Source organism: Dermacentor variabilis, chromosome 8 (genome assembly GCF_050947875.1).
Source record: "Dermacentor variabilis isolate Ectoservices chromosome 8, ASM5094787v1, whole genome shotgun sequence".
NCBI classification, from domain to species: Eukaryota; Metazoa; Arthropoda; class Arachnida; order Ixodida; family Ixodidae; genus Dermacentor; species Dermacentor variabilis.
Genome location: NC_134575.1, coordinates 53,055,274 through 53,073,924, shown reverse-complemented (window position 1 = coordinate 53,073,924; position 18,651 = coordinate 53,055,274). Strand labels below are relative to the sequence as shown.

Below are 18,651 nucleotides of genomic sequence, written 5' to 3'. Positions count from 1 at the left end.
GATGCTTGCGTCGGCGGTTACGCAAATTCGACGTCAGGAGATTGGAATAAAACATATTGGAATAGTTTTACGTTATACGGTATAAGGGCACAGTGATAAACGGTGGGCTGCTTCCGTCCGCCACCAGCTGCACTTCGCTCCTCGAAGAGGCAGGACGTGTGCCGAGAGAGCTCCTGATCAACACCTTGCAACGTAGCAAACGCGGTTTATATCATGGTTCCGGGACCTCATAGAGGTGCGACCCAATGTAAGCTTAACGCACTTCTCTCGCATTCCCCGCCTAATGGCCACTGAACTTTTCTTCCCAGCATTGCGCGACCTTTCAGCTGATAGCGGGCGTCACTGTTGTTCTCCTCCTTATACAGGTGCCTGCGTTTTTTCCCGACTCCCTTTCCGTACACCGAGGCACGAAGTAGGGACATAAACTGCAGGAGAAAGAGCATCACGTCACGCATTTAGCCTTCGCAAGCCGTCTGTCCGAGAAGCCATCCCCTTCGCCTTTAGCCTCTCAAATCGTCGGCCCAGCACGACACCCTGCGCTCGGCGTACTCGGTACAGCGTGCTTGGTTCCCCGTATAGGTTAATATCGACACGTACTCGTCCGAGTGCTTTGGCAACCTCTATTTACGCATTTTATCCTAATGAGCAGTGGCCACTTTTTGCCAGTGCGTGCCGCTGCCATTCACTTTCTTTAGTCGAGGGGGAGGGCTGAGTTGGGGAACGTTCTAGAATAAGGGTTTAAATCAAACCGCGACGTGATCGCGCAAGGGGCCGACTCTTTTTTTTTTTTATTGATATGGTATAAGGAGATGTTGGCGCACAATTTAAGGCGCCGGCTACTCCTCATCTCTTGAGTGGTTCCGTCATACATCGTACAGGGTTCAAGGTTACATATCAAACAGTCTTTTCACACAAGCACCAGGACTTATCACGCAACGTTTCCACAGGAAGACTATGACGTAAGGAACACATGGTACATACAATATATAATGTAAATGTCTCCACACTTATTTAGATGAAAGTCTCAAAAGTACAAAAGATATTGTCGCCTAATAACACATTGTCTAGTCAGCGAGTGGTAGATACATCGTGTAAATGCATTATCACATACAGTCTCAACAGAACAGTCAACATAACATAATTCACAAACAGATGGATATATACAGTGACAATGAAATGAAGGGAACAATGAAAGCGCTAATAACGTCCAGCAATGCCGCTGTCTTCAAGAAAAGTCTTTAGTGCTTTTAAAGCACTCTTCTGCAAGGCCGTTGTTGGCCAAGGGCCCAAAAGTTTCCTTAAACTGAAAGGTCTGCGGTCTAATTTAATTATCGCTGATTTAAGTCGGCTTCTTGGTGTATCGTGATGTGGGCAATCTTGAAGGAGGTGATATATATCTTCGTCTACAAATCCACAATCACATTCGGGGGTTTCCGCACGGCCAATTCTGTGCAAGAAATGCTTTGTGTAAGCAGTGCCTAGCCTTAATCGATGAATAAGGGTTTCCATAGTTCTATCTAACGACAATGAAAATTTGAATTCAATAAATGGATCAATATGGTATAAGTCCGAGCTCTTAGAATTCTGGTCAAACCAAGTGTTTCTAGATAATTTGAGAGACGTTGTCCTTATAATGCAGCGTAATTCATCCTTTGATATTGGGAGCGGAGCCGTATCATCTTTTAGGTGCGCTTGTCGTGCTGCTTCATCGGCTGCTGTGTTGCCAGGAATGTCGCAATGCCCTGGTATCCACTGGAATGATATTGCATGTTTCGCTTCGCTTGCCTTTGTGAGGTTTTTAAGTGTTTCATATATTATACTGTCACTGAATGTTTTCCCCTTTGTGTTGCAGAGTGATGTTAGAGCCGCCTGTGAATCGCTGAAAATTACCCATTTTTGCGCATGTCTTACTGACAATATAAATTTTATCGCACATAGGATTGCGAACAGTTCAGCCGTTGTAGACGAAGTCGCACGAGATAATTTAAATGATTCTTGTTTGTTGAGGTGCGGTATAATGAATGATGAAGTTGAAGAGGTTGTTGTACTGGAGCCATCTGTATAGACGTGTGTGTATCCTGAATACCGCATATATATCTGGTACAGCGCTAGTTGTTGAGCAGCTCGAATGAACATATCTCTTTTGCTGAATATCCCATCTACTGACAATTCGATTTTTGGAACTGTAAGCAGCCATGGAGGATATTCGATGTCTGAGTTCCAAAATTCATTTCTTGGCAATATGTGAAGATGTTCTCTAATTTCTATATGAACATAACTTCTATCTCGTTTCATTATGTCTAGAGCCAATGGGTGGTTTTTATGCTGGGTTTGAAGACGGAAATAATGCCGGCATGTTTCTGTTGTTCGCATAACTGGAAATGGTGATTGGCGAGCCTCAGCTATTACAAGAGAACTAGAAGTCGCTCGTGGAACTCCTAGACATAGGCGTAGTCCTCTAGCTAAAAGTCTTTGAAGTCGCTCTTCTGACGTGTGGGAAAGTCCGTGTAAGATGGGCGCGGAATACGCTACTTTTTGTCGTATTAATGCATTGTATACAGTTAGCATGGACGATACTGATCCGCCCCATGATGTGCCTGCAAGTCTGCGAAGTACAGTCACTACGGCATTGACCTTGTTTTCGAGTTTCTTTATGTGGGCTGCCCAGGATAGCTGCCTATCAAGTATTATGCCTAGAAATCGATGCTGTGTGACAATCATTAGAGGGTGTCCTTCCAGACTAAGAGTGAAATTTTTTAACCGCCTTCGAGTGAAGGGCAATACAGCTGTCTTTGCGTGTGATAGTACCATTCCTCTCTCTCTCAAAAATTTGTTGATTATATTTATGCCGTCTTGCAATGCCATTTGAAGTAGTTGAGCATTAGACCCAGATGTCCAAATACACACATCATCTGCATACAGTGAAAATTTTAACTGTGATGGCAGCCTTCTGGTTAAATCAGCCATGACGCAGTTAAAAAGGAAGGGGCTGAGTACGCTTCCCTGTGGTACTCCCTGTTTGACGAGATGTTCAGCACTCTTTCCTTCACCCGTCTGAACAAATATTTTGCGACCTGATAGAAATTCAGAAATCCATCGCAAGGACCTGCCAGACAGACCAAGTTCCAACATGCTTAGCAAAACATGAACGTTTGTCGCGTGTCGTATTTACTTGAAAACAGGTCTGACACTAATATAGGTGAACCTCTGTATATTAAACTCGCTGAGAAGTAAAACGGAATTATCATTCATACCTAGGTCGACCCGTGCATCTTTAGATGAAACTTGAAACGTGACACATAGTTACATGCCGTAAGATTGTATACTAAATCTCGCTAGTAGATGCCACCAGCTGCATCCTCGTCAGAATAACCAGACAAGTCGTCCTCGGTGCCCTCGAGTGCCTCCGATAGGCTGCATTTCTTCATGCCAGCCTGGATAATGTCTAGCTTGGATTTACGGGGGCCGCGACGGAAGACCTGCGTTATGTCGGTAGGTTTGCTCGCTTTGTTCCCAAAAAAACAGGCCGAGACTATTTGGGCACGAATATAGGTCGATAGCTCGTTTTGAGCCGCATTTCTGGATAAAGATAAGGTCGCCCTATATTGGAGTAAATACGGCAACATCCTTTTTTTCTAGTTCTTTTCTACCTGCAGGCCACGAGGGAACTTCCCGCAGAGCACTGACGAGCGCCCAAAGTAGCGCAACTTGGCTCACCGCTTCCGGAGACGGGGAGACGTGCCCTTCGCCCACGTGCCGCTTGACGAGGTACGCCGAGGCCACGATGACCGATGCGGCGCCAAAGAACATCACGGTCAGCGCACCCAGCAGCGCGGGTGAATAGGACGTGCCTGGACGATGCAAGCACAACGGGTGCGGATGAGTCCGCCTTGCCACAATACCGGTGTTGTAGTCAGTGCACCGCCGTAGGCAACTGGATGCTGGAGAGGGAAACACCGAGTCGGAAGAACGGGTACGCGAGAATTGTGCTCGAAGAGCATCCACATCAGGAGGACTCGATTGCAACTTGGACGCACTGTGCACCGTTGTTCGAAAGATGAAGTGCGTTAATAGATTGGTTTCGCGTCTCCAGCATTCCGGTATGCGCAACCGTGTTCGCACGATGCCGGTTTACCGGCCGCTAGCAGCGACCTCTTGCGACGCTTAGTTTAACCACAAGACGTTGTCGACACGCTTTCGGGTTCCACGTGTGTTGTTTAAAAAAAAAAAGAAACATCTAATAGGACGTGCTCACGATTACGGTGCTGCAGAGAAATTTACAGAGCAGCGAAGTAGAGTACACTTGGTTACTGAAATAATAGGCCTGTATTGTGTGGTTGAGCTCCGAGCCACCAGATGGTACCACCAGCCCGAGTGCACACGCTTGCGCCTCCGATCACCGGGCTATCCGCCAGCGGTAACACTTTTTGCGGGAAAAACTAAAATTCTCTAACAGAAAAATGCGCCAATAGAAGTGTTGAATACTTTTTTTTTTCATGTTCAAATCATGCAGTTCGGCGTATTATTTGTCCGCAACAGTGCCTATCTTTTACCACCTGCTTGTATTGCTGTAAAACGCGAAAAGAAAAATGCGGTCGCTGGTCAATGGTACATACGCGTACATACGCGCGTCAATGGTTCGCTTCCTGTTCGGTCGCGGCGGCCTCATTCTGTCGGCGGCCGAATGCAAAAAAAAAAAAAAAAATGCTCGGTTAGAATTACTTAGGTTTCTACCATAACGAGTCCTGGGTGGTCAAAAATTAACTCGAAGCTCTGCTACATGGTGTCACTCCTAGCACAATGTGCCACTTCGGAGCGTTAAAATTCATATATAATTTATGAATTTAAATAGCGGATTTAACTTATGCGCTTTAAACAGCTAATTTACTAACTATACCTTTCCAAACCAGCACGGGGAATATGGAGATGCCTTAGCGGATGGCCGTGGATGAAATTTGACTGCCGGCAGCCATTTAACGGGAAGGCCATGCTTGAGTTTTGCCCTCAACCTTCACCGTAATGACTTTCCAGCGGCAGCGAATCCAACCTCTAACTTCACACTCAGCATCAGGACGTTATAGCCACTGAGGCATCGCGGCGGAGTGTATCTTATCAGTTCCAAGACCAGAATAGATCAAGGAAGGAAGGAAAAAGTGGAGAAGGAAGGCAGGGAGGTTAACCAGTTTTGCCTAACCGGTTTGCTACCCTACACATGGGAGCGGGATGGGGGGGATGAAAGAAGGGGAGAAGAGATAGAGGGCACATAGCACGGCACACACATCGTTGGTTACAGTCTGTCACTCTTGTGCGGTACGTGACATCACTGTCACAGCCGCTTGTCCAAGCCCGTATCCTTCATAAACCGAAGTAGTCCCTTCGTCGCCTTCAGCTGCGATGACTTCAGTCGGCGATATGTGAAAATGGTTGCAACTGACAATGGTCTATTGTCAAGGTGCGCTAGAACGGACGCCATGGACTGTCTCTGAACGTTATATTCAGGACAGTCGCACAGAATGTGTTCCAGCGTCTCCTCGCAAAGACAGGCATTGCAGAGAGCGTTGTCGGCCATTCCAATGCGAAACGAGTAAGATTTCGTGAAGGCCACCCCTAGCCATAAGCGATAAAGCAGGGTGGCCTCACTTCGGCGGAGTCCGGTTGGCATACATAGATGCATCAAGGAGGGCAGGTCGTGTTGATGATTGCTGCGGTTGGTCTGGCTGCTGGGTGTGCACCATAGAGAGAGCGTGATCTCCCGTGCAAGCACTTGAAGTCTGCTGGCTGCGTCGGACCGTGAAAGTGGTATGGCCTCTTCCTGTGTGTCTTCAAGAGCTGTCCGAGCGGCTTTATCGGCGTCTTCATTTCCGATGACGCCGCAGTGACTTGGCAGCCACTGAAACGTCACGTGATGTCCTTTCTCATGTGATGTATGAAGTAGGCATCTAATATCGAATACGAGCTGTTCGAATGGCCCGCGACGCAGAGCTGATAGTACAGATTGTAGGGCTGCCTTTGAGTCGCTGAAAATTGACCATTGTCGAGGTGGTTCCCGATTGACAAAACAAAGTGCAGCTCGAAGAGCAGCTAGTTCCGCAGATGTAGAAGTCGTTGGGTGGTCAGTCCTAAAGCTGATGGTAATACCGCTTTCTGGGACGACTACAGCACCGGACGAACACTGGATGTTTGTGGAACCGTCAGTATAAATATGTGCACGGTCTGCGTACCGCTCGTGCAGAAGAAGCAGAGACAGTTGTTTCAGCACAGGCGACGACAGCTCAGACTTTTTCCCGATTCCTGGCACGTTGAGATGGACTGTGGGGCTGACAAGGCACCAAGGGGGCATTGATGGTTTAGATGCAGCGGTGAAGCCCGAGGGAAGTTTGTCGTTGTACTTGACAATAGTTTTTGAGAATGATGCTTGGTGCCTGTCTGAAGGTAGTGTTGCAAGGTGGTGATAGGGGGCCCGTGCCAAATGTCTGATATGCGTTCTCAGGGTTTCCACCGTGATGTGAGTCTGCATTGGATGGTCCCGAGCAATCGCAATAGTTGCCTCAGTTGACGTGCATCTCGGCAAACCAAGACAAACTCTGAGTGCTTGAGCTTGCGCTGCTTGCAGAACACGAATATTTGTCTTGCAGGTGTTGTTCAGTACAGGTAGACTGTATCTTAAAAAACCGAGAAAGAGAGCTCTGTAGAGTCTCAGCATTGCGTCTACTGACATCCCCCACGTCTTTCCTGTCAGGTATTTAAACAACTGGGAGGTTGCTGTTAGGCGTCGTTTCATGTAAGCTACGTGCGGGCTCCAACAGAGGTCTCGGTCGATAATTACGCCAAGAAATCTGTAGGTTCTGACATAGGAAATGGTCCGCCCATTGATTGAGATGACATAAGGCGTCATTGGTTTGCGAGTAAACGCCACTAGGGCGCATTTTTCTGGCGATATGCTGAGACCTTGTTCACACAAGTAGCCAGCTGTCAAAGTAGCCGCTCTCTGAAGCCGTGCACGTATCTGAGGACGTGTGACTGCCAAAGTCCAGAGACAGATGTCGTCTGCGTATACTGAAATTTTGGTGGTAGTTGGCAAGTGGTCAGCAAGCCCAATAAGAGCGAGGTTGAAGAGCGTCGGGCTGAGAGCACCGCCTTGAGGAACGCCCTTGCTGGTATAGCGTCGCGTAGTTGGCCCATCGTCAGTTAATACATAGAATGATCTTGCAGATAGGTAACTTGCAATCCATAAAAATACTCGGCCACCTAAGCCAACCGTCACAAGAGCGTCGAGAATAGCCTCATGTAATACGTTATCGTATGCCCCTTTCACATCTAGGAATAAAGCTGCAGATAAACGTTTACGGGACCTTTCGTGCTGGACATATGAAACGAGATCAACGACATTGTCGATGGAAGAGCGGTCACGTCGGAAGCCAGCCATGTAACTCGGATAAATCTTGTAGTGTTCAAGGTACCATTCCAGGCGGCCAAGGATCATCCGTTCCATTATCTTTCCTACACAGCTGGCCAACGCTATCGGGCGGTAAGAGGTGAGCTCTAGCGGGGATTTGCCCTGCTTCAAGATTGGCACCAGGCGGCTCACTTTCCATTCGTCAGGAACATTTCCCTCCTGCCATGAGGTGTTGTAGAGACTCAATAGTGCTATCCGTGCGGATTCTCCGAGATAGCACAAGGCTCGGTATGATATACCATCTGGACCCGGAGATGATGAGCGCCTGCAGAGAGCTAGTGCCGCCTCGAGCTCCTCCATTGTAAAAGGAAGGTCCATGCGGCAATCTCGGGAATGGGGGACATCATCTCGGGCTGGAGGATCTGGACGTGTCGCTTGGTCTGCCATTCGCGCACAAAAGTCTTCTGCGACAGCGATGTCTTGCCGCCCTTGGAAAAGCGCGAGTGCCTTGAATGGAAAACGCTGTTCCGGAAGGCAACGCAGACCTTGCACCGTTTTCCAAATGTGAGACAGCGGCTTGCGGGGGTCGAGTGTTTGGCAAAACGTTGCCCAACGTTCCGACGCTAATCTATTCATTCGACGCTGAATCTTCTTTTGTATCCTCCTGGCTGCCCGAAGGTCATGGATTGATCTTGTACGCCGATATCGACGTTCCGCCCGGCGACGAAGTGCGCGAAGTCGCTCTAATTCTATGTCGAAGTCGTTCCGCGTGTGAGATATCGTCAGTATGCGAGTGGCGTTCCGCATCGTATTTTTAATTGTTTGTTCTAACCCAGAGGGTAGGCCCTCGCTGCAGGCATCTTCCATATCAGATTTGAAGTTGGCCCATTGAATCGTCCGAATGGTATTTCGTGGGCCAGATCTAGACGACAAGATCTAGATCAATCTACGTAAAAAAGGCAATTAGACGAAACAACACGAGCGCGCGTTGTTTCGTCTGACTTGGTGTCCTCTGTATTGGGCTTTTTTTCTATTCATGACAGTGCTACACCATGTGGCCTTTTCTTTCGCGCCTCGGATATACAGTACTTACTCAAAACGTAGGCTAGCCTCGACTCTAAGCTGATTTCTCAAATTTCGATGGGTAGTAAAAGAAAAATAAATGCGTTTCCCGAATGCAAAGCCGACCAAGATAACAGTAATCGACAACAACCTCAAAATGCAAAGGACACTCATTACCAATTTCCAGAGCCAGACACGCGATTGCCCGCGCTCAATCTCGGCACCGCCATACTGACATGAAGTTGTTGCTGCAAGCTTTTCGCCGAAACCAAACACTGAAAAATTTGGCAGAGATGCTCAAGACTGCTTAAATGTGGGAACGCGAAAGCATTACTCCATTTGTAGACCTCGGAGTGTCATGAACGCGCTCATTTTGCACACTCGTGACGTGGCAACACCTCATCCCCATTGGCTGCGCCGTCGTCTGCTCAATGACGTCCGCACTAGGCCACACCTTTGCCCGTTTCTCGGCCTTCTGGGCTAAGAACGCTACGCTCCCTCATGCTAGAAGAAGTCTAACAGACACAATCGACCTCCCTGGGGTCACGTCACTGCGACGCAGACCCCCAGGGAGATCTCCTCCGGCGCCTGTTGCCACGGACCCGCCAGCCTGCCGGCGCCCGTAACGCCATCTACCGAGCCGCTGAGGAACCTGCGACGTGACGTGTGCAATGACGCACGCACTGGGCACACCTATTTAGTCAGCCAGAACCGTGGAGCCGCCATGGCGACGGGGAAGCGGGCTCGCCTCCCATCCCGGAGGCCCGGGATCTCTTCCCATCCAGACCCAAATGCGCAAAATTTCATTTTCAAAGCCATACATTTACTTTGTTTAGAGGAAATTCGCGTAGAAACTGGAGGTCAGTCCGAGCGTCTTTTGACGCGTTCGTACTTTTTGCGCCATCGGTCATTTTTGGTACCATCTTTCGGTCACGCCGAGTTCGACGAATTTTTTGCCTAATTGGACACGTAATGCTTTCGCAGTAAAATAAAAATTGTTACAGTAAGCTGTAGTGGTGTGTGGCAGAGGATAGAAATGTCTACGGTACTGTTCTTGTTGCTGACTTTAGTGGCAAGCCTTATTTTTAAGTTCTCGTGGTTCCTAACAAAATCCCCGAATGTGTGCCGATCATAGAGTTTTGCAAATCATCCAAAAATGCTATTCCCCAAGATTCTGTTATGTACGGTATATATTGTACAGTGCGCTTTTAAAGGCACCCACCGCGCGGGGGCTGTAGTGAGTAGACAGCGCTTGTGAAGATTGGAAGGCGGTTGCCGTCCAGGTCTGTGACAACAGCGGTGCCCCGGTCAATGCGATCCTGGAGGTCAATTCGCGCCGCCAGAAGTGCGGACTTATCGACGTCCAGCGATGGCGTCTTCACCGGAACCATGTCGGCTTCCACGATGATGCTGCCTGAAAGCAACGGGATGCGAGCAACAATGTATCAAAAGTGTAGGACGCAATACGAACAGGCTTCGTATGCACTGTAGCTTCGGTGTTCAGATCTGTCCGTTTATTTTCATTATGCACAGCGTGCAAGAGAATGTGCGATGCGAGATGCTTTATTTGGTCCTGCCTGTGAGTCTGCGTCAAAAGGAGCTCTTCGTTTGTCAACTTTCAAAAGAAAGAAAGAAAAGCAAATAAAAGCATCTTTACCCATGCGTGTGGGCCGCTGATATGTTTTCCCGAAGGAACAAGGCTTAAGATTTCGCTTGTAAAAAACGTTCAAGATTTCGCTTGGCACATAGACCTTACCAGTGTCCCATAGTTACAAAAATAAAACGCTCAAGATTTCGCTTGGCACGAGCCAAGCGAAATCTTGAGCGTTTTACTTTTGTAACTATGGGACACTGGTAAGGTCTATAAGCAGGAACACGTTCCTGAATATCGGAAGCACACTATTGGGAATGTATCAATGAACGGGTCTGAGCGCCAGACTGACTCGCATGTAGCGCACACCTTAACTAAGCAACTAAACAACCAACCAACTCTCTGATAGTGTGCTACGACTCTCTGATAGTACCATAGTATCACACTTGCGATGAGCGACTCACATGTGTGATACTTGCGCACTTGGGGTGTTGTGGCTGTGAACGGGCAGCGAAATTTGTGATCTTTAATATGGTAAATTATGACATATATAGGTACAGAGCCGCTGTTTGCGCAAGAATGGGTCCTGTGACAATTCAGCAAGCCTAATTAATGCTATTGCACACTGAGTGTAATTGTTTCAGTTGTCTTCAGTGGCCTTTGAAAGGTATAATCAGAGTTGATTATCTGCTTTTTTATCGTTTTAAAACTGAATGTTATTAGACTTAATCTCAGGCTGCTTACCGAGTCTTGTGCTGATTAGCACTGTCCTCAAAATGAACGGAAACGCATGCGAGTATCGAAAGTTATGTTAGGGAATCACGGGCTTGGAAATGTGGTCAGCGAAGGACAGAATTGACTGCAGATTTTTAAAGCTCTGTTGTCCTTTAATATAGAGGATGCCCAAGCTAACGTTAGCCAAGCACTTCAACTACAAATATATTTAAAAAACACGCCGTGAGATACCATTTCAACACCTACGGTCTTCGGTTGTCAAATTCCTGACAATCGAATACCGCAGGTCTCATTGTATCTTGCAGCATGTCTTTTAACTCATTTTTTTCTGTTGAACAGCTTGGCTAACGTTAGCTGGGCCACACGGTATAAAAGAAAGTTATCGAACGGACTTCAAAGGGGATGGTGAAAAGAGCAGCATGGTCGATGTATCGCTTTTTAAACCTTCCTTGTAAACTGGAGCGAAGTTATTGAATCACCTGCAGGGTACATTGGAAGCGTAACTGCTGCGGGAATTTCGTTTGTAGGGTTGTTGGACACAAACTACAACCACCTGTAACTTAAGGTGAACGTTCTATCTGCGTATATTTAGAGAAAAAGAAATATGTGACTCTACCGTGCGGGTTTATCTTCATGAGTAAATGAAGAAAAAGGCATGGAAATAATACGCAGTATAGGATTTTTTCTTTCAAATTCGCATTTGTGACACTAGACCATCACTTTGGTATCACTCGTTACTAGTGCTGAAGTTGGACAAGACAATAAAACTTCAGGAAGATGGAGTCTTGAATAGTTGGCTAACAATAGAAGATTCAGTGTGGAGCACTAGTTTCCTCTAAGAGACTACGTTTGTAGAAGATTCGTGGCAAAACCAAGTCCCCTTTTGGAAACCTTCGGACCGGACTGAAGCTTCTCCTTGTTCGTTGACTGTTATAACTGAATATGGTTTGTCATACTAAACATGCACATGTAATCGTTTAATTTGGGCCAGTGGAGGAAACTAGCGCCTGACCGCTGCAGAAGTCCAAACAGAGCTGTAAGGTTTCGTAAATTTAAGACATGGGCAAATTGACGATCTATGAGAGGAGGCTGCGTTCTCTTGATTTCTCCTAAATATGTTGGTAATGATGATAACAAATTCTGCATTGATGTCACTTGAACGCGCATTACTGGTGCACCATTGCAGCGAGTCTGCTAGGCACACTTTGCTTCGATTAACTTCTTGAACTAAGGTGCATAACGACAAATAGCCAAACAAACGAAAAGAAAAACAGCAGAAGAAGCGCTACAAAAGATGCTGTACGTCTCGTTTTAGCATAAATATTGCAGGCTCTCACCGGGCAGCACGCGGACGTTTCTAACGCCCGGAAGAGGAACTCTGAGCAAGACACTCAGCTGACGCCGGATGTGCTGCCGGAACTGCCACTCCCGGCCCCGCACGCATGCGCCGTAGTCGGCGTCCAGTCCGAGGCGCACGCGGACGCCATTGACGCTGGGGTAAGCTTCCGGTGGCTCCGTGGTATGTGGCGTAACTTCCGGCTGTCTCTTTCCTGTTCCCTACAGCGTCGTGATGTGCCAAGCAAGTTATACCGAGCTTAGCTTCTAGGCATGAATGACTACAAGTATGAAGGGTTGCATGTTATTTGCCAAGAAAGTTATACCGTGCTTCGCTTTTAGGCACGAATGACTACAAGTATGAAGGGTTACCTGTGATGTGAACATGTATACATATGGTATACCAACAAAAACGTCCGCGCGAGAACGCTGATTCACAACAGGCAACGCATTGTATCCATTGCGAAAGCGACTACTGAGTGCACAGTTCTCGCCTTCATGTTCTATAGGTTTCACGATACATAACATTGCATCTAGCGATGGAAAACTTTTTTTCGCAGTAGGAACAAGTGGTGTTCTAATAACGTTGCACGAGTGGTTCCCTATTTAATTCCATTTTCAAGTTATTGTACGATCTAACACCATACAATTAGTACGATCTGACACAAATTTTAAAACAAATAGATTAAGCCATCATCACATAGAAGAGTTTACAACTCGCTATAATTTTCAGCATGTTGCGGTGAACACACTCTTTTGACCTAAAATGCAAAAGTCAATCAATTGTCAATGTGTTTATTAATTTCTGGTCAGTTCTCACTGTGCCCACTTTAATACTCGCTCCGTTTTCATACAGGTTATGATATACCTGGTACACATTGTTTTCTTCTCGCGCGACTTGGTAACTATTTCAATATTTCAGGCCCAAGAAGGCCACACATCATTAGGAAATTAAGTGTGGTTGATGCGGAGTCAGACAGTCGCCAGAACTATCAGTGTATTTACATTTGAACGTTACATGGCCGGACACAATCTTGTGTACTGTGAAAACAACGTAACTTATACAAAACACTTGCGACATTGCATCAACCCTAACATCAGCCATAGAATAATACTTATGCCAGGTCTTTACCGACTCAGTTCATTTGCCTTGTTTCGTGGACTGCCCACTTTTGAGGCATTGCAGCTTCAGTGCGATATCATGCTGGCTTTTGTTTACTTAATGGACGCGGTAGCCGCTTGTTTCTAGAAAACATCTTTCTAGACTGCTTGTTATCGGCAATACCACGGCCGAGGCAATGCTGCAGTTTTAGTTTTGATATCTGAGGTTGAAGTTGTGATAAGTTATGCAGAAATCTTACCTTGGGATCAATTCCATAGTTCCGCAGACCGCCTGCTTGTGACGTCGAAGACTGCGATGGAGACGATCTCCGAACGTCGACGGTCACAGCCTCCCTTTGGCCTAGAGTGGCAGCAGCCGTCTGTTGTGACGTCAAATCTAATGTGGTATATAGCGTTGTCCTTTCTGCGGCAGCGTCTTGAGTTGGTGGCGTTAATTCGACGGTGAGGAGCATGTTCTCGATTGTTGTCATCATGGGATATAAACTTTGTGCATGTGTTGAGATTACATCTCTCATTTCTCGTTCGGTAAATGGTACATCTTCCGATGTGACTGGGAGCGAGGAAAGTCTCATTGTTATCAATGCGGTGGGTATTGGCATTAAGGTTGTGGTTTCTTCTAGCGTTAGATTGCGATCGGCTGATGTTCCGCTAGGGTGCATGTCTACAGGCGATGTTTCTTGAGTGGTGTCACTGTCCTGCGTCTCGGTCGTGTGATGCCGTGATGTTGACCATGCTGCCTGAGTTGCTTGCAGCGTAGAAACTTCCGATTCGGAATTTGTTTTAAACAGCTCTCTCGCTTGGTCACCTCCGGATGTCAGTAACTGGGAAAGCTCAATATTCATCTCTTTATGCACTTGGATGCTTCGAGTGGTCACTTCTGGTGAGACTGTAACAGTGCGTATCTCTGCGTTTTGCTCGGTTATCAGAGGTGTGCGTGATTCATATGTGAAGCGAGTTCTGGTAGGTGCTGCGCTACCTAGTAAAGTGGAAGGATGGCTAGTTTCTGCTGTCTGTGGCTGGGTAGTCGAATTGAAATGTTCAGTTTCCTCAGGGAGCATCGATATCATGGAACCTACGAGTGGTTGTCCCTTCGTCGTTTGTGCTTCAGAGCGCTCTATAAGAACAGGAGTTAATATATGACCATTTCCGTTCGCAATTGGCTGTTCACTGTGTGGTTTTGCAGGTCTCGACACTGTGCTTGTGCCAAGAGCAGTATGAGGAGGGCTAGAGTTAGTAGTTGATGTAATGATGGTACTGAATGTTTCTGCCGCCCTCGGATGCCTGGCTAGCAGCCTCGTACCTTGACCGTCGGTGCGGTCACCGTCCGCGATATGCTCGTAGTCGACGTAGCTTGCTGCTCTCAAAAATTTAACTGCACCAGGAAATTTCGTTTCTGTATTGATATCTTCTGCTGCTGGGCTTCCGAAGTTTATTTTTTTCACTGGCTCCGCTTCAAATTTCGTTGTGTTTGGCACAGCGGAAAGAGCCGTCGTGATTATTTTAGCAGTGCTTTTATCAAAATCGCTAAGTGTTAGAAGGGTCCTATTGCTCGTCTCCGTTAGTGATTTCGCAAAGTTCATTATTTCATGCAGAGTCTTTGCCGATGAAGAAGCTCCGTGACCGGCAGAAGGTGCAAAGAAACACTCTTTGCATTTTCTTGCTAGTTTTTTTGTTGTACTTGCCCCGTAAGCATGTGTTGTTAGTTCAAAAGAATGGCGTTCACTGGGTTCATTCAAAATGCTATCATCCAAAGCATTTGCATATGGCGTTGTAGGCGATGCTTCTGCCGAGTTCATTACGTTACCGTCTTTATAAGCAGTCTCATCACTCGAAAGCTTGACGTTTACATTTCCTGGAGAAGCTAGAACTACTTGAGCAACTAAGTTTGACATTTCAACAGTCTCTGGAATGTCTTTGAGCTCGACGTTATTATTTCTTGATCGTGGCTTTGCAGCAGAAAACGCATCCATTGCGTCAGATAACTGACGCTTAGTTCTGACAGAGGTCGCATAGAAACTAATGGGAAGTTGAGCAGGACGTGGAGTTTGAGCCGCTGCAAGTCTTGCTTCCGCTGTGGCCGCGCGCGTTGATAAAACTTCAGTGTCTATCGCGGACGATTGCGTGTTCCGCCCTGTAAAAGTATCGGAGCTCTCAGTTAGAATGCTGCCACCAACTGTCGAAACGGCAACGTCCTGCACCGTCGCGCTTGCATTTGCAGCAGCCACGAGCTCCCGAAAACGACTGCGCGACCGCGTGGAGAAATCACCAACACTCGAAAAAACGCCGGCGTCTCGTCCTCCGACGGAACGTAGCATCGAAACACTCGCCACCCATTTGACGTCCGTGTCATCCGAAGCGGTCGGGGCCTTGTGCTCGTTTCCGTCGAGAACGACGTCTCTTGTCGTTGTGTTTACTTGTGCCTTGACCGCGTCTTCGCGCTGAAACACGCGAGCCGGCGCGTGGGCACCGCGACCCGTTGTGGGCAGCCCTCGTTGAAAGTGTAGTTCCCGGCGGACAGCTGTCGTTTGGAGAAAACTTTCCTCCGGCGAGTCAGGCGAGTTTGTCGAACTCGTCCGTCTCGCGACGCTCGCTTCGGTTGCCGCTGCTCCGTTTTCTTCCAAGGTCGCGGGCGCGGATGCCACACCAAGTCTGGCGGAGGCGGATGACAAACTCGTGGTGTAACCTTCCTTCGTTGATCTCGCTTCATGCTTCGTTTGAATTTGCTTGATGCTTCGAAGTAACGTTGGGGACGGCTTCGCTTTTGCGTGAGCCTTCTTTAGTCTTTCGCTGAGCGTTCGAAGTAAACCGGTTGGGTTTCTCAAGTTTGCTGGCATCGCGCTTGCGACAGCTGCAGAACTCCATGACGGCCGCGGCGAGCCAGGGTAGCGAGTCGAGACAAATTTGTTTTTAGGACAGGGACATGCACTCGAGGACTTGCAAGTGCCGGCCGTCTGTCGCAGTGCCTGTGGCCAGTTGAACAAACTCAAGATTAGTTTCGGACGAATAACACGACCCGCAGAAGTCGGCCGTCGCCTGCCGCAACTATATTGCCAGGCTCGGCCCCCAAACTAAGTTTACTCGTAACAACAACAACAACAACAAGAAAGAAACGTCGTTAAGACGTCTGAGACGCAATGACTACGTTCAAAACGCATGCTTTCTTACGCTTACTTTTTTATGCCTTTTCATGTTTACTTGTGCATGCGAAAAACACCTCAAAAAGGAGCTCAAACGTAGTAAGTTAAGAAGTGAGGAGATATGAGTGTTGTGATAAAAAGAAATGTGCTACTGAGCACGAGTGGAGACTACTCACGGATAACATATGATAGCCAGATGGCGGGAAGGGCATGCCACCAAGCAGCATAATAGGCAACAGTAACCTGTTGTGGACAAACACGTTTCTTAAACATTTCATTTGCACTATATCAGGGTCATAATCATGTATCTCTAAGAACTGCGTTTAATTCTTTAGTTTGAGGTAAGGTTCCTCATGGCAACGGACTGCTGTAAGCTGGCAGCTGCAAGAACAATGTTCGTAGATCAATGCACATGGGTGCGACTGTTTTCTGCCTCTGTTTACACAGGCCAACATTTTTGCGACAAGAAATGAGCAAATTGTATTAGAAATACATTACAGGCAACGTTTCACAAAGATAGAAATAGGTCGCATTGCAATAAGGCTAGATGAAGCACCAATCGTCGTGTGAGGATAAAAACAACAGTACCGGCGTTATTGTGGTTGTCATGTGCATAGAAGGCTTATGAACAAGCAAAGAAGCATACAGTACACAGTTCATATGTTTAGACGTGCAGGCATTCGCAATAGCGATGTTGTCACCACGATGTAGTTCAATTTTTTTTCGGTCTAGGCATGCAAGAAGTCTAGATTCGCTAAGGACTTTCTCCGTCTTGATATGCAAAATGTGGAGCCGGCCGCAAAAGCTTTCAAAGAAATGGAAGCCCCGGAAAAAAATGTTAATTTTGTGGTGAATTTTCTACTTACCTTGATCTATACGTGGGAAGGAGTGCAGTCATAGGGCAAGGTATGCACGTAACACATTTTCATTCGAGGAATAGACAATTGCATAACTAAGTGAGCATAAGAGTGTACCTCTTCTTATCGTTTACCAACCACACCAATGGTTAAGCAGCGCTGAGAAAGCTGGCAGAGGCGTCAATAATGGCAGAACGAGTGCGGCTTCACCTGTTGATTAGGAGAGCGTCACACTGCAGGTGCAGAGGTCCCCCAGATACTTGTTGCCGAATACTCACCGCGTGACATAACCCATTGAACGGTGTTTTCCCGCAGAGCGGTCCTTTTAGTGTGTTTCCAGGAGCACGCGTCCCCGACACCCAAAAGCGCTAAGAAAACAACTTGTGTGCTGCTATACGTCGCATTAAATCGATCCAGTTCGCCAGGGTCCTGTGAACTGGATCTAGCGTGGTGCGTGGGTGTGTACGATAGACGCGCGCACCTTCGTCCGGACACTCTCCAGGTACGAAACAAGCAATCGAAATGGGAGGAGAAAAAGAATGCAAACAAGAAAAAAAAAGCAACGTCACCAACGAACCTGCGAAGGCGGTGCGGTTGTCAACAGCAACGGAGGTAGGGCAGACACAGCCGTCGATGAGCTGTTGCTTGGTGTCAGCGCTTTCTTTTTTTTGTCTCTTTATTTCTTTGGGAGTTGAGAGAGGGGGAGGGGGACAGCTAGGAAGAATGAGAAGGGAAAGAAAAGCGGATGTGTAGCAATGCGGTGGCGCTGTTTTCATTCAGGGGGCGCTCTTGAGTGGCTTTCTGCTTGGAGTTTTCCGAAGTTGAGCTGATTGTTGACGGTGAAGATTCATCTTATAACTTTTTTAACCTTACGAAGCTTCTTGTTTTTGTGTTTACGTCATTGCTTTGGCACAGCAAAATATATTATTATTATTATTATTTGTTTTGAACACATATACACATATATACAGTTAACAGGAAAGGGAAGGCGAGGAGCAGGCTGGCAACTGCCACCGGAAGGGGCACAAAGCCTGCCTACTCTTCTGAAGGGAGGGGACAGCAACACAGAAATGGAAGATAGGAAGGAAGGGAGGAAAGAGGAAAGGAAGAGCAACAGGACAAATCTAAAGACTAAAGTAGAACACAGTACACTAGCTCGTTGTTCCGCCGAGTTTCGACTCTGCAGCCGGAATTAAAGTGACGCCGCATCGAACAGCCTCCACAATTATCAATCACATCCATGGCTAGTTTGCTACGCGGCTAATTGTGCGCTCCACGATGAGACGCCAAGTATAGCTGCACGCAATCACCGTTTCAGTGGTAGTCGGTTCACAATATGCACTACAAGGTGTTTAAACCCGCCACTTCCCATCTTCGAAGGAAGAAGCGTTAGGACACAGTACAGATCACACACAG

General features: G+C 47.3%; 1 protein-coding gene and 1 long non-coding RNA gene across 3 annotated transcripts in view; both read right to left on the bottom strand.

Moving 5' to 3' along the window:
* LOC142590218 (uncharacterized) overlaps window positions 1–12,544 on the bottom strand; it is a 55,269-nt gene extending 42,725 nt beyond the window's left edge. The window contains exons 1-3 of one of the 2 annotated variants that reach the window (XM_075702138.1): window positions 12,122–12,544; window positions 9,681–9,872; window positions 3,718–3,851 (exon numbers count right to left, since the gene is read on the bottom strand). In XM_075702138.1, the coding sequence (XP_075558253.1) occupies window positions 3,718–3,851; window positions 9,681–9,849 (303 nt within the window). In that variant the 5' untranslated portion in view covers window positions 9,850–9,872; window positions 12,122–12,544. The remainder of the gene's footprint in view (window positions 1–3,717; window positions 3,852–9,680; window positions 9,873–12,121) is intronic. The other variant, XM_075702139.1, reaches the window with a different exon arrangement.
* A 587-nt stretch (window positions 12,545–13,131) lies between these two features.
* LOC142590217 (uncharacterized) lies at window positions 13,132–18,015 on the bottom strand. Its single transcript, XR_012830055.1, has 3 exons — window positions 17,813–18,015; window positions 16,555–16,621; window positions 13,132–16,204 (listed from the first exon to the last, which is right to left on the bottom strand). It is a non-coding gene; the product is annotated as an uncharacterized LOC142590217 (long non-coding RNA).
* Window positions 18,016–18,651: the final 636 nt, after the last annotated feature.